We start from the raw sequence: 15347 nt of genomic DNA on the forward strand, positions 1-15347 counted from the left end.
AAATGAAAATTTGGACTACTTCATTGAAAATATATGTTAATTTGTAATTTGATGCCAGCAACATGTTTCAAAAAAAGTTGGGGCGGGAGCAGGGTAGGAATTTCACAGCGGCCACGACGGCCATGGCCGTCGTAGCCCCTTGCATTGGCCGTGAGGCCCCTTTGAAAATCAGAGGTTTACAGGCCACGGTGGCCTTGGTGCCCCCTTCTTTCAATATACTGCTTTGCGTCCTACTAATAGCGATTTTTATTTAGCCTGTGGCCTGTCAAAATAATCTTAGCATTCACGGCGCAAATTAATTTAGTCTTTTACGCAGTGGAGAAAGTGACAGAGCAAGAAAGAAAGTGCGTCCAAATTCACCCTTTTCAGTTGAACTACTCGCGAAGTAGCCTATTCATCACACAGACATCACAAGTATCACATGAAAGAGCTTTTTCCTCAGCTTTTAAACGATGTTAGCCGATAATTGCTGTGTTGAACGGTTCGCGAGAAAAGTAAATAATATAATTCAATTTAATCATACATTCTACTGAAGGTTTTGCGTCCCATGATCTCCCTACCCATTCATCTCGGTGGAATACTTTACGAACCCTTCTTTTAACACATGACAAACCATATATCAGAATAAACAGGAGACCTTACCGAACACAAAGGCGTAAAGCAGTCCCCTGTACAGTTAGCCGTTCCAGAGTAATCCAGTTTTGAATTTGCAGTAAAGTTCGACATACATGGATGTCTCCAAATTTGGGCTTTTACATTGTTCCACATGATTTCATAACGGGCCAAATACAAAATAAATGTTACAAATATCGCCTAGATATTGGTAAATCAGAGGACAGCTGACTAAGAGTTTGTGAAAGTAGCCTTAATGATCACAAAATGCTAAGCATGCATCTAGGCTATTTGAGTTTCTTAAAGCTGAGCTGTGCTTAAATTGTTCAATACTTGATTTCTTACATAACAGGCCAAATATAAAATAAATGTTATATATAGCCTATATATCTGTAAATATTAGATGATCAGATGATTTACAGTTCTATGTAATATGTCATGTTTCATGTTTTTGTAATGTTTCATACAGTGATGCAGGTCTACTGCAGTGAATAGGCTAAATACAACTTTGATCATTTTTATAGCCTACTACTGTAGGCTATAGTTAACTTTGGCCTTGGTGCCCTGACATGTGGCCTTTGTGCCCCCCACCAAATATGCCCAACTGAAGGCCAAGTGGCCTTGCCCCCGGAATGGTGAAATTCCAAGCCTGGGCGGGAGCATGTTTACCACTGTGCTGCTTTTCCTCATTTAACAAAACTCTGTAAATGTTTAGGAACTGAGGAGACCATTTGCTAGAGTTTTGAGAATGAACAGTTATCCCATACTCTCCGATACAGGATTTCAGTAGTCATGTTTTTCATTCCGTTATTCACCTAATTTGAAGAAATCTGGACTGTAGACAGGCCATGTTAGCACCTGGACTCTTCCTCTATGGAGAAATACCATTTAAATATGTGCAGAATTTATTTTGCCATTGTTTTCCTAAAATTTTCAAGGTCTTCCCTGAAATAGACATTGCCTGGATGTCAGTATGTTGCTCAAAACCTGTAGTCATCATTCAGAATTGATTGTGCTTTGCCAAATGTGCAAGATGCCCGTGCTGTATAGGCACAATGGCTCCTCCACACCAATGTAGATGTTGGGTTTGCAACTGAGCACTAAAACAAGTTGGATAGGTTGGAAACTTGGATAGGCCCTCCCCTCTTTAGCCCAGATGAGTCCATGATTTCCAAAAAGAATGGAAAAATTTGATTGGTCTAACCACAGGACCTTTTTCCATGTTATCTCAATCCAATTTAAACAAGCTCAGGCCCAGATAAGACGGTGGTATTTCCTGTATCATGTCTCAATACAGTTTTGCCTGTTACAATTTTGACTGCAGTTTTTGAATTGTGTATCAAACTGTGCACATAGACAATGGTTATCAGAGGTTGTCCTGAGCCCATACAATGACAGGTCTGGAAACAGGTCTGGTGTTGATGCAGTGCCATCTGAGGTCCAAAAGACCACGGGCATCCAATTTATTTTTCAGCTCTTTCCTTTGTTTGCAAAGATTTCTGTAGATTCTCTGAATATTTTAATGACATTATGTCCTGTAGATGATGATTTCCCCAATACTTCACAATTTCATGTTAAGAAGTATTACATTGTTTCATCATTTGTGCACACAGGTTTACGAGTAATGAATGCCCCTACATCTTTACTTCTAAGAGACCCTGCCTCTCTGGGATGCTCTTTTTCATACCTAATGCTGTTGCCAGTTACGCTTCCTCCTTTTGTTTTTTTTATCATTACACAACTTTTCCAGCATTTTGTTACCCCCATCCCAACTTTTTTTGAAACATGTTGCTGGAATAAAATTAAAAATTAGCATATACTATATTTGCCATGAAATAGTCAACTTTGCCATTTTCAACCCCTGCTGAAAAAAACAGCTAAAAACCAGCTTATGCTGGTAGCTGGTTTTAGCTGGTCTTTGCTGGTTTTCTTCCAGTTCGCATATATTTTATGCATGATGGGAAGATGGTTTCCACCAATATTCGTAACACTGGTAGATGCTGATTGGCCAAAAGGTGTCTTTCGAGAACGGCGATAGGAGAGAGCACTTCTCTAAGGTTAAGGGGTATAAAAGATAGGCCACAGCCATCTTTAAGTCGGATCTCATCGGGGGGCGCCAGCTGATGACAGATCACATCACCCTATTGCTTGACGGTTGGTCTGGACATCATTTAGGCTGGACTATCACTGCAATACGGTGAATAAAGATCAACAGTCTTCAGAGATCTCCTGTCTGCAAAAGTCTCCTTCAGACGCCTTGTTCCAGAGTGCTAATTAGTAAATAGTTAAGTGATTAATTGCTAATTGGATTCGAGAAGTGGACCAGTTTTCCTCTACAGCAACTAAATATGAGTTTAAGAGATTTGCAGATTATTGCATTTTGTTTTTATTCACATTTCACACAACGTCCCAACTTTTTCTGTTTTGATCTTAAATAGAGAAAGTTTGCAATAAAAAAGACCACAGGCCTGAACTCCATAACTAAAATGGACACACATCCATACTAATTCTAAAGACATAGGCTATTGCTCTGTGCAGACATGTCACAAAGTAGGCTAGTCTACAATAACGGAGCGCTGATCTGGGAGTGCCCATGAGGATAACAGTAGTTATACCAGAGACTTTCTAATGAGGAGCCACAGCACTCAAAGAATCTCCCATAGAAATGTATGGGGTTAGTTCGTAACGCAAACATGGCAGTCGTCTACACATATTATGCCCCTTCCACCACCAAAAGTTGACATGTGAATACATCGTGCCAATCAGGTGTTGTGATCTCGCAGCTGGAGCATGGTTGGTGTTTCATGTTTCATGGAGCATTGTGCACGTGCAGTCCTATCCGAAATAATTGCCTGATAAGTGCCCAAAAAGCGTTGCAATATGGCTGCAGAGTGGAGGGACTTGCCTAAAAGGACTTTGGTTATACATGTAGAATAAGATACTGAACACAAGCAGTTTGGGACGTTAGCATAAAAACACTTATCTTTATAAATCTAGCATGTAGGAAGACTCACCGTGCTTTTAAATATAGAGGAAAAAAGCAGGACACTGAACCACAGCAAAGCCTTACCGAAATGACATCCCAGACACAAGGTACAACAGTTACCTAATTTTTATTAATATCATTATTTTAAAACTAATATAAAGCCCACGGAATACCATCCGGCGGGCCCTTGAGTCAATGAATGCATGGCTACCAGCCCTCAGTTCTGCAGCCACCATGCCATTCAGGATTCATTACAGTTTCTGCGTGTCTTCCGCCGCCTCGCGTCCCGTTTCCCCTCACAGCTCAGGAGCGCTGGAGCCCAGATCCATGGCCGCAGGCACTCGCTTGCTCGTCCGTCTGTCTGTCCAGCACAGCTGTGTGTCAGCATGGCTTGAGCGTGCCAATCGCTCGCTTGTCCGTCCGTCCAGCACACCAGTCTCTTATGTGCAAGTATATGCAAGTTAGCTAGAGAATAACATTAGTGTTTTGCTTCTGTGGCGATGAAGAGGTCTCTACCGCCACAGTGCTTAAGAAGAGAAGACCAGAGCGAGAGAGAGAGAGCGAGAGAGGGAAGGAGAGAGCAAGAGAGGGAAGGAGAGAGTGAGAGAGGGAAGAAGAGAGCGAGAGACATAAGGAGATGGGGAAAGAGAGAGAAAGAAGAGGGGGAAATGGACTGCTCCCTTCACCTCTAAATGGAGGATGCATGTGAGGTGGGAGTTCATGAAGAATGCTGGGCTGGGCTGGATAGTTTGGGGGGGGGGGGGGGTCTCTCTCGCTGGGCTGAGCTCAACGCTCATGTGACATCAGATCAGTCTGTGTCCATGTGATGCTGTTCCCGTGGGAACCACTCAGCACGACCCAATGACCTCTTATTCAGGCATGGAGGACGGGGTGTGAGGTGGGGCGGTGGCTGGTCTCAAGGGTGCATACGTACACACACACACACATACACACACACACACACCACTCACATCAGGGCATCAGTCCTTTTGCTATTAAAAATAGAGGAACAGTCTAACACAGAAAGGTGACATTCATACAGTTCTTTTCCTCAAAAATACATTTGATTAAAGAATTGTGTTAAGTGACACGTTAAATCCATGAGAGAAGGGCTTGGACTGGTGGGACACATTGGGGAGTGTGTGTGTGTGTGTGTGTGTGTGTGTGTGTGTGTGTGTGTGAGTGAGTGAGTGAGTGAGTGAGTGAGTGAGCGGGTGGTTGGGTGATGTGGGTGTGTGTGTGTGTGTGTGTGTGTGTGTGTGTGTGTGTGTGTGTGTGTGTGTGTGTGTGTGTGTGTGTGTGTGTGTGTGGGGGGGGTTGGTATGTCCATTACTTTTAAGGGGAAGTGACTTGATGGTGAGGTTGTGCTCACTACGGCAGCAGCCAATCTCGCTAACATGATATCTCTTTTTTTGTTTTTCCCCATAAAGGAATGTCAGGAATCACTCGAGGGGGAAAAAAAACCCAAAAAACTCTAACAGATCACATCATCTAAAATGTAAACTAATCGATATACTGATACGGAGAGTGAGTCCTGCAATGCATGTTTTCATCAGAAACGGAGGTCGACATTCGTGTCCAGTAAAGCAAGGCATTAGGTATAACGTTATAAAAATGTTGCTCTGCGGGAGCGGCTCTCCTTGCCTGGCAGCTCATGGGCTGGGCGCCAGCCTAGTTCATTATATGTGCAAAGAAATGCATCGCAAGGAACCATGCAATAAACAAAAACAAAAAGAGATGGAAAAATAAAATAAAATAAAAAGCTTCATAAATACAACAAATTCACAATCCACAATGGAGACGTGGTTTCTAGCCGAGCGGGCAGGACGCTTGAGTCGGGGCTGGGGGCGGGACACCTCTCCTTTCCTCTCTTCTGGTTGATTAAAGTTCATTCTCTTCTTTCTTCCGACTGGCTGAAGTTCATCCTCTCTCCTCCCCCCTTCGTGACGTGACGTGACATAACGGTTGGCGCTGGGGGGTGCGGGGAGTGATGCCATCTTTGGTTGAATGCGTTACTCGAGAAGAAAGAGACAAAACGGAGAGAGAGAGAGAGAGACAGAGAGAGTGAAAAGAAAAGCTAAACAGAAGGGTGGGGAGTGTAGGAGTTCCTCCACGAAGGAATGCTGGAGGAACAGCATCAACTTTCGGAGGATAGCTGGGCCTCGATGTCCACTCTGCATATGGGGCACTTCTTATTGGTCAGGAGCCACTGGTCCACACATAGCTGATGGAACAGATGCATACACGGCAGACGCCTGGGGGAGAGAAAGAGGGAGGGGAGAGAGGGAGAGGGATGGAGAGAGAAGAGAGAGAGGGATGGAGAGAGAGAGGGATGGAGAGAGAAGAGGGAGGGAGGAGAGAGAGAGGGATGGAGAGAGAGAGGGATGGAGAGAGAAGAGGGAGGGAGGGAGAGAGGAGAGAGAGAGGGATGGAGAGAGGGAGGGATGGAGAGAGAGAGAGAGAGAGAGAGAGAGAGAGAGAGGGAGATAAATGGAGAGAGGGAGAGAGAGAAGAGGGAGGGAGGGAGAGAGAGAGGGAGGGAGAGGGATGGAGAGAGAAGAGAGAGAGGGAGGGAGAGAGAGAGGAGGGAGAGAGAGGTTCAACACTCTTATCAGACGCCTGTTTAACATTCTTACATGATTACACCAATATAACACATCCAACGTTAAAATGCAAATTAAAAAGACATGCTTACATGCTCCAGAGAGAAAGGGAGAGGGAGTGGGATCAGCTGTGGGCAAGTTTATTACAAAGTCTCATCTGTACATATTCAATACTTCAACTCTGCTCTACTAGATCTCCACGCTTCACCTGTTATGCTGTTCAACACTTGTCGAAAAACGTACACAGTCCAGCCAGACACATCCCATTTGTGTTTGGTGACCATGCTCAAGTCACGGTCAAAATGACACCAATCCATATCATATGCTCCTCACAGATCCTGCATGAAGTCTTTATCACCTAAATGAAACATTTGGCTGTGTTCTAGTATATTCCATGAAAAGACTGAAGCACAACGGCTTCTGTCTCTCTGTGTCCGTATGTATGCTAATCCAGCTGTGCTAACTAATGCTGGTCTCTCTTGCCTCTCATTAACCCATTTACTACTAAAATGCCTGCTAAAAATGCCTATAGAATCCTATGGCATTTTAAACTATATAACCTTATTTCCTGAAGGTTTTCTGAAAAAATACTAAGAATTGTCAACGTCTAACAAAACTGAATATCTAAGCCTCTGTAGCACCTAGAAACATGAAATAAAAAGCATGCTGCGCTACGCAGCAACCAGCGGGAGATAGAATGTTGCGTCGTGCAGCATCCGGACCACTGAATACAGCATTGCCCTCAATATCACTTCTGTGGTGCAAAATTTACTTTAGAAAGATAAGGTCACTACAGGTGAACGATAAATCAGCAGGAGGATCAATAATAAAAGGACATGTAGGTTTCTGAAGAATACACGCAGTTCCCATAAAAGACCAAGAGGGGGCAGAAGAGTTCAAATTTCACTCCCATCACGAGCACAACTGAAATAGGCTCACGCTTCTCTTTCTGGATCTTGGACATATCAGACTTCCCAAATGTACACTCACTCACTCACACATACACACAGAAGGAAACATGCAGGCAAGTGTGCAGATGCATATGCACACTCATACTGTGGGTCTACTGTGGGTGTCCTCTCTCTCTTCCCAGACAGAGTCTCACACACACACACACTCACACACACACACACACAGTGGTCTTGCATGCGTACCTGACGTCCTCTCCTTCCTCCAGTATGGACAGGCAGATGGTGCACTTCTCCTCGGTGTCTTCCTCGGCTCCCTCGTCCTCATCCTGCTTCCCATGCAGCTTCCTCTGTAGGAGCAACAACCACACAGCACACACCCCCGTAAGCTTCACCACATCGGTCTCAAACACACACACACACACATTCTCACTCTCACACACAGCTCATACCATCAGCATATGTCAGGAGGCAGTTCTACCTGCATAAGCATGTGAACTCATTAACCTTAAAGGTACCATTAAGGGTCATATCAGCTATAAGCTGCATGATTAGGGTGGTATGGGCTATAAGCTGCACGGTTAGGGTTATATCAGCTGTAACTGTATGATTAGGGGCATGTGAAGCTGCACTGCTGAAACTCGTATCCCAGGCCGCAACTGATTCTGCAACACATACAATCCAGGTGCAATGCGGATCTCTAAGAGCTGCACCACGCCCGATCAGGAGGTCTACAAAGTGTGCCAGAGCTGAAGCGGATGTCAGAAACCTGCACCACACCTGATTGGATCTGTTGGAGAATCAGCTGCTGTCTGAATGGGACATCTCCACAGAATCAGAGAGAATAATGGACACAGATCAGGGCTGGAGTGGTCACTCTTTTAAACAGACCAGAACTAGAGAGGCCAGGATTTTTAAACAGAGGCCCAGAGTGATGGCACTGTCTCTGGGACAACTCAGGGTTTTTAAACAGAGGCCCAGAGTGATGGCACTGTCTCTGGGACAACTCAGTCAAACTGTTACCAGTTGCAGTCAGGCTCTGATAGGAGCAACATGCGGGTTGGTGGTGACACACCCCAGAACTGTACAAAAGCACCAATCAATTCTGCCGCTTCCTGTTTGATCACCAACACTGATTGGACCACTGACCACCTTGCCTTTGAGGCTTTGGATGGGCTTAGAAAAGCGCCAATCACATGATCATTGGCGCAAGTCACATGACCACTCTTCTAATTGTCTGTGAAATGCAGAGTTTACGAAGCTTGTATTTCGTTCTGCATGTTGCATCCACTGCTGGCAGAGTAAGTGAACGCCAAAGTGAGTCAAGAAACATCAGACTGACAAGGTCCAATCAGGAAGGGAACGTGAGTTTCTGCGTCATCGTCGTCAGATGTTTGAGTTTTAATGTGGACAGGTAAATCCGCAAAGCAAGAGCTTTCAAATGAATACAGGGGCCGACAGTGTTTTCGAATCATTCCTTTTCAGAAGCTCGAAAAAGTAGTAGAGTAGACGAGAGGTGTAAAGGCAACAAATGTAAGTGTTTTGGACTCAAAGGAAAACGCTGTACTGCGGATGAAGCCTGAGAGACTCAGTGACCTGATGGACTGATTTACTAGCAAACTCCCATCACTCTGTTGATTCTGTGGAGAAGACTGCCCCGGACCCGGACACACAAGTGTGTCAGCTTCACAACCCCCCCCCCCCCACACACACACACACATACACCCACACCCAACCACACACACACACACACCCACGCCCCAAACACAACGGCCTTATTTGTTCTGGAAGAAATGCCCTGCCCAGATAACAGCTGCCTGTGAGAGCCATGCCTGTGCCACATCAGGGCTTTGTCTCACCAGCATCTGAGCTGCGTTCAAAACAGCCTACAAAAGGCAAACGTTTCCAAATGCTTTTTCATCTCTGAACACACACAATCTAAGAGTTTGCATTTCTCTGCAAACAGACATGGACGCTAAACTTAGTGTTATCGTTTAATTCAAACGATTTGGAATGTTTACACAAAACTGTTTTTTTTTTTTTATGTTCACGTTCACAGAAAAAACGTTTGCCTGTTTGCCAAAGCTGAACGCATCTCAGAGCTTGGTCTTGATGACATCAGGGTCTGCCCAGGAGCTGGATCAGAGCCGGATCAGAGCCAGAGCAAGAGCCAGAGGCAGAGGCAGATGCTATGTGGAACGGCTTGGGACCATTTATGATAATCAGTCAAAAAAAAACATCACCACATCACCAACAATACCCAAATACAAAAATAAATCTAGGAGGGGAAAGCATTGTATATACATATAGCACAACATCAGCATTACAGTAACAGAACTAGAGACCAGTATGAGTCTACTATACTCTGCCAGGCTATTCTGACTCCCAAATAACTAAAGAAACTACACCCAAGGCAGACACATTTGCCTTTCACAAACAGCAGCAGATTCTGGAGCGTTCCTGGCTCTGATCCAGGTCGATCCAGTCCAACCCGATCCGGTCCGTCCCACACCAAAGCCAGAACCGCTCCAAGGTCGGCTGCCATTTTGTTTTAGTTGTATTTTTTTTTTTTTTTTTTGTGTGTGTCTTTCTTTTTTGTGTCCCAATCGATTGATGTGATTTTATTTCTCACCGAGGCTGTGGTTGCTTGCATATTTTCCCCAATAGATGAGCGTGTCTTGGGGGATAACTGTTCCTCAATGTCTGTCTTCCCCACCTTCTGGGATAGGTAGCAGGGGTCGCAGGTTAGGTCACTGGGGGGTCAGGTGATCTCAATGCAGCAGCCTAGCCAGCTATCGCTAACTCGCTAACCAACCAACTCAATCAACACTACAGTACAGCTGCACAACCTTGACTGGTACATACATCATTTGTGGCATTTCATTTGTTGAACTGAATGAGTTAACTGTCTACAATTTGGTTGTGTATGTGTGTGTGTGTTGATCAAAAAGGTCAGAAGGTCATTATTCTCCCTATCTCTGTACAAGATTTAATAATGCTACAGTACCTGCTAGCAGTAAACTTTACTAACTGTGACATTATCTTAAATACAACTGAACACACACACATACACATACACACACACACAGAGGGATGGATCGTACCTTCTTGTACTTGTGAGGATAAGTGCACCTCTCTATAGTTCCCTGGGACGCTCCTCTGTTTACTGTGCTCAGCCTGTCCTCAATGCGCAGGAGATCCTGGAACAGACACACACACACGCACACACACACACACACACACACAGAGAGTGTGAGCATACAGTAAGCTGACGAAGAGTATATAATACAGGTGTTTGTGCTGTGCTGAGCTGTGCAGGTGATGACGCTGAGGCAGAACTCTCACCTCGTAGGTGCGTCCGAATCCAGTCATCCTGGAGGAGATGTAACGGATGTGGGGGTAGGGCATCTCCGACATCCCCGCGTGCTGGGAAAACAACATCAACAACAGCAGCAAGGTCAACAACAACAATAACAATAAACAACAAGTGGTTAATTGCTTTTCTAAAACTGTTACTACAAATCTGGCAAGATTTCATAAAATAAAGGCACAGCAACGAGAAATGTTACGATTTATTCATTCATATATAATCATTTTTCCGCCAAGAAATATATTTCCACTATCTGAATGGTTGCCAAGCCACGTCGAGACGCAGCTAGCCTACATTAACTTTTGTATCAATTATGGTCAAGGTGTATGTTTATGCTGAAATTTACAACGGCATCGAACGCGATTCAGCCAATTACAATCAAGGACCGGAACTATCAGTTTTAAAATGCTACATAGAATTCCATTAGAATCAAATGCAGCAGTATATTAAGAGTTTGGCTATATCCACAGTAGATTATATTACGCTATATCCACCATTTTAATGAATTTTCATAAATATTTTTTTTGTTTTCCAAGTAATTTCAGTAGCAATGTAATTGTATTATTATTTGTATTATTTGTTGTATTATTATTAATCTTTACTCAATTAAAACAACACCACTGCAATTTGTATGATATTACCTGAAATACACAATTACATAGCATGACTTTTTAATATATAATTCTTTATTTCAGACCCACGGGGATCCATATCACAGTAAAAAAAACAGTAGAAAAAACACACAGGGTAAAAATACAAAAATAAATGTAGATAAAAGGAGATTTAACGTTTTTGAACCAAACTCTTCATATACCTGCAGCGTTTTACGAGCATTTTACAGCTGACCAGCGCATATTTGTACACTTCACTTTGAGAGAGCATGTAAACCACACACATAGAAAAACACGTTAAACTCATAGCTAAGTCACGTCAGAGACGAAGGCAGTGTAAAATTATCAATTTAGGTTTCACTCTCACTTACGTCTTGTTTGCGGTATAAATTCCCAGGTAAGCATTATCTTCACATTACTTTATTCTGTTCTCACTGACACAGAGCTCTTTCCATTTGCCATTAAAACCAAAGACAGAGGAATTATTATTTTTTACCAGCTGGTGGCAGCCGATGGCTGGTTAACCCTGAAGGTTCTGACACCTACAGAGGTTTCTTGTTTCATTTTTAATCACAGGAGAGTACTCTCTCCCATTGAGAGAATCAGACTAGCACTCATCACATGGAACAATGAGGGGGTGGATAGTGATCGCAAGTCTCTGTATGACTGATGTCTTACACACACACACACAGAGAAATCTTTGATGCACTCCTTGCTTAGATACCAACACAAATGTGTGAGTATGCGCGCACACAGAAACACAGGAAGCACTCATTATACACACACACATACAATGTGCATACACAACGTATTTCAACAGCAGCAGGGTGATACACACACACACACACACACACACACACACATACACACACACACACACACACAGAATGATCCCCTCATTGGCTGCCGTGTGTGACGAACACCCAAGCAATCATCAGCGCTTCCTGTTTGAGAGGAAGATGAAGGCAGTGAAGCGTGACGCTCCCCACATCTGTTCACAATCCTAAATCACACTGAGCCACAGTGTGTGTGTGTGTGTGTGTGTGTGTGTGTGTGTGTGTGTGTGTGTGTGTGTGTGTGTGTGTGTGTGTGTGTGTGTGTGTGTGTGTGTGTGTGTGTGTAGAAGAATGTGTGAAAGCATGTTTGTGATCCAAGCACATATATCTGTATGTATATGTGTGTGGGAACATGTTTGTGGTTGTGTGTGTATATGTGTGTGTATGTGTGTGTGTGTGTGTGTGTGTGTGTGTATGTGTATTAACATGCACACACAGTGTACAGTATTTATGTGTGGACGTGAGTGTGTGTGCATGTGGGAAGATGTTTATGTCTGAGTGTCAGCCTATGCGTTGATCTCTAACTCTATGTCTGATGTGTACCTCTGTGTGTGTGTGTGTGTGTGTGTGTGACTGCCTGGGTACTCGTGTGTGTGTGTGCGTGTGTGTGTGTATGTAACTTTACGTGCCTATGCATATGTTTTAGTATGTTCCTGCATGTGTGTGTGTGTGTATGTCTGTATGTGTGTGTCTGGCCTATGCATAATTCACAGTGCATAATAATAAAGCACTCCGAAATAACAGCTGTTCCAGACACACTTTCTATCGTTAATCAGGCCCCTTCTCACATTTATGCTAATGCAGGGTTTACCTGTTTCTAAAATAATGCTCTGTGAGTATATATGTGGACATCAGTCATAATTCCATGTTTGTGTGTGTGTGTGTGTGTGTGTGTGACTCACTAAAAATGCATAGTGAACTGATGTATGAAACTGTGTGCATGTGCATCATGGGTGTGTAACACTCAGTGTTAAAGGCATAGGGATGTACTGTGTAACTGTGTTTGTGTGTGTTGTGGAGAGAGAGAGAGAGAGAGAGAGAGAGAGAGGTGTATGAAGGTGTGTGTGTAACACTCACCATGAAAGGCATAGGGAAGTGGTGCAGCCTCGGTGGCGCATGGTGGTAGTGGGGCATGTGTGTGTGCAGGTGCCCTGAAGGGTATGGAGCTACAGTCACTCCCGTCTCGATGCCCAGCTCCCTGTAACACACAAACACACACACACACACACACACACACACACACACACACACACACACACACACACACACACACACACACACACACACACACACACACACACACACACACACACACACACACACACACACACACACACACACACACACACACACACACACACACACACACACACACACACACACACACACACACACACACACACACAAAAGAAACATCCATCAGAAAACAATCCCACAGGTGAACAGTACACATGTGGCAATAGAGACGGTGGGAAATGTTGCACAGCATAGGGTTCATTCCCTCACTCATTCTGCATGTTATACATGTGTGTGTTTATGAGTGAGTGTGTGTGTGTGTGTGTAGTACATGTGTGTGTTTATGAGTGTGTGTGTGAGTGTGTGTTTATGAGTGAGTGTGTGTGTGTTAATGAGTAAGTGAGTGTGCGTGTGTGTGTGTGTGTGTGTGTAGTACATGTGTGTGTTTATGAATGTGTGTGTGTGTGTGTGTGTGTGTGTGTAGTACATGTGTGTGTGTGTGTGTGTGTGTAGTACGTGTGTGTGTGTGTGTGTGTGTGTGTAGTACGTGTGTGTGTGTGTGTGTGTGTGTGTGTGTGTGTGTGTGTGTGTGTGAGAGAGAGGGAGAGTGTGTGCTGACCATGTGGTTCTCTGGTCAGGCTGGCGTGGATGGGAGGACATGGTCTGGGGTACGTGGATGTGGTGGCCGTGGCCGTAGTTGGGGTGCATTCTGTGGGGGTGAGGAGGGGGGCGCTCATGAGCTCGCCTACAGGAAGGAGAGAGAGTGAGACAGATGAGAGAGAGAGAGATAGAGAGAGAGAGGAGAAGAGAGAGAGAGAGAGAAAGAGAGAGGAGAGAGAGAGAAGAAGAGAGAGAGAGAGAGTGGAGAGGGAGAGAGAGAAGAGGAGGGGGAGAGAGAGAAGAGGAGGGGGTAAGAAACAACAAAATAAAATGTCCGCCATCACCAACCCCCTAAATGTTTGCTTAGAGGCTTTACAACTACACTATCCTCTGTAGACACATTTTACAGGTGACATCAACACATATTCTTGTAAACACATACACAAATACATGCAGACACACACACAAACACAGAAAATACACGCAAATACACACACACAAACCAGCTTTAAATACTTTACATATGCACATACCCATACATTAAGAGTCATGCACAAAGTCACGTGGGATTCTACTGGGCTGTTTCTAAAGCATACGCAAGCACACTGGACGCCTCTAGATTACAGCTGGATGTTTGTTTTGTAAACGACACATACAGTACACACAAACATAAACAGTACACACAAACATAAACACAAGCAAACGGGATGCTTCTAGACTCTTAGACAGCGCTGGATGTTTGTAACCACATATGCATACAAACACACAAGGAATCTGAATCCTCCTTCTGATTCTCTTTTTCACATATACACATATAATGTAAGCATTGTCAAACACTGACACACACACACACACACAAACATATATACATACATACACACACCTATATGTGTATGCAGAAATTCTGTGTCTCTTTCCCACTCATTCATACACACACACACACACACACACACACACACACACTCATAAACACACACATACACTACACACACACACACACACTCATAAACACACACACACACACACACACAAGCAGTAGACGCTCACGTTGGGTGCTGCATCATGCGCCTGCGCTGGGCCTCCATCCTGAGCATGTCGTGCTGGTGGAGTCGCTGCACCTGCGGGCCCAGGGGGGGCAGGTGGTGGGGCAGCGCGCCATGCTCAGGCCCGGGCACCGCCGGGAGGTGCTGTGCCAGGGGCGCCCCGCTGCTGGGGCCGGGGAGGTGGGCGTGCGTGGGCAGAGGCGGAGGGGGCGCGGGGAACGCGTGGACCGGGTGCGGGATGACGTAGTCGCCCTGGGGGGGCGCGGGGGGAGGGGGAGGGGGGTTGGCATGGGCGTGGGCGTGGGGGCAGGCCGAGGAGGACTGGTGGTGCAGCGAACGAGCTAGACCGTCTGAGAGATGGAGAGAGAGAGAGAGAGAGAGAGAGAGAGAGAGAGAGGGAGATAGAGAGAGAGAGAGATATGGGGAGAGGGAGATAGAGAGAGAGAGAGAGAGAGGGAGATAGAGAGAGAGAGATGGAGAGAGGGAGATAGAGAGAGAGATGGGGAGAGGGAGATAGAGAGAGAGATGGGGAGAGGGAGATA

At 44.9% G+C, this 15347-nt stretch overlaps 1 protein-coding gene across 1 annotated transcript in view; it reads right to left on the minus strand.

Annotated features, from left to right (window-relative positions):
- Window positions 1–3709: 3709 nt before the first annotated feature.
- The window catches only part of rnf111 (ring finger protein 111), a 38583-nt gene continuing 26945 nt past the window's right edge, over window positions 3710–15347 (minus strand). The window contains exons 7-14 of the mRNA XM_076293116.1: window positions 14810–15155; window positions 13782–13907; window positions 13004–13124; window positions 10455–10535; window positions 10214–10309; window positions 9742–9828; window positions 7356–7459; window positions 3710–5853 (exon numbers count right to left, since the gene is read on the minus strand). Coding sequence (XP_076149231.1) covers window positions 5736–5853; window positions 7356–7459; window positions 9742–9828; window positions 10214–10309; window positions 10455–10535; window positions 13004–13124; window positions 13782–13907; window positions 14810–15155 — 1079 coding nt within the window. The 3' untranslated portion in view covers window positions 3710–5735. The remainder of the gene's footprint in view (window positions 5854–7355; window positions 7460–9741; window positions 9829–10213; window positions 10310–10454; window positions 10536–13003; window positions 13125–13781; window positions 13908–14809; window positions 15156–15347) is intronic.

Source organism: Alosa pseudoharengus, unplaced genomic scaffold, assembly GCF_046254945.1.
Source record: "Alosa pseudoharengus isolate Yale_2024_CS ecotype anadromous, Long Island Sound unplaced genomic scaffold, YU_APseudo_1.1 YU_APseudo_1.1_scf_19, whole genome shotgun sequence".
Classification (NCBI taxonomy): Eukaryota; Metazoa; Chordata; class Actinopteri; order Clupeiformes; family Clupeidae; genus Alosa; species Alosa pseudoharengus.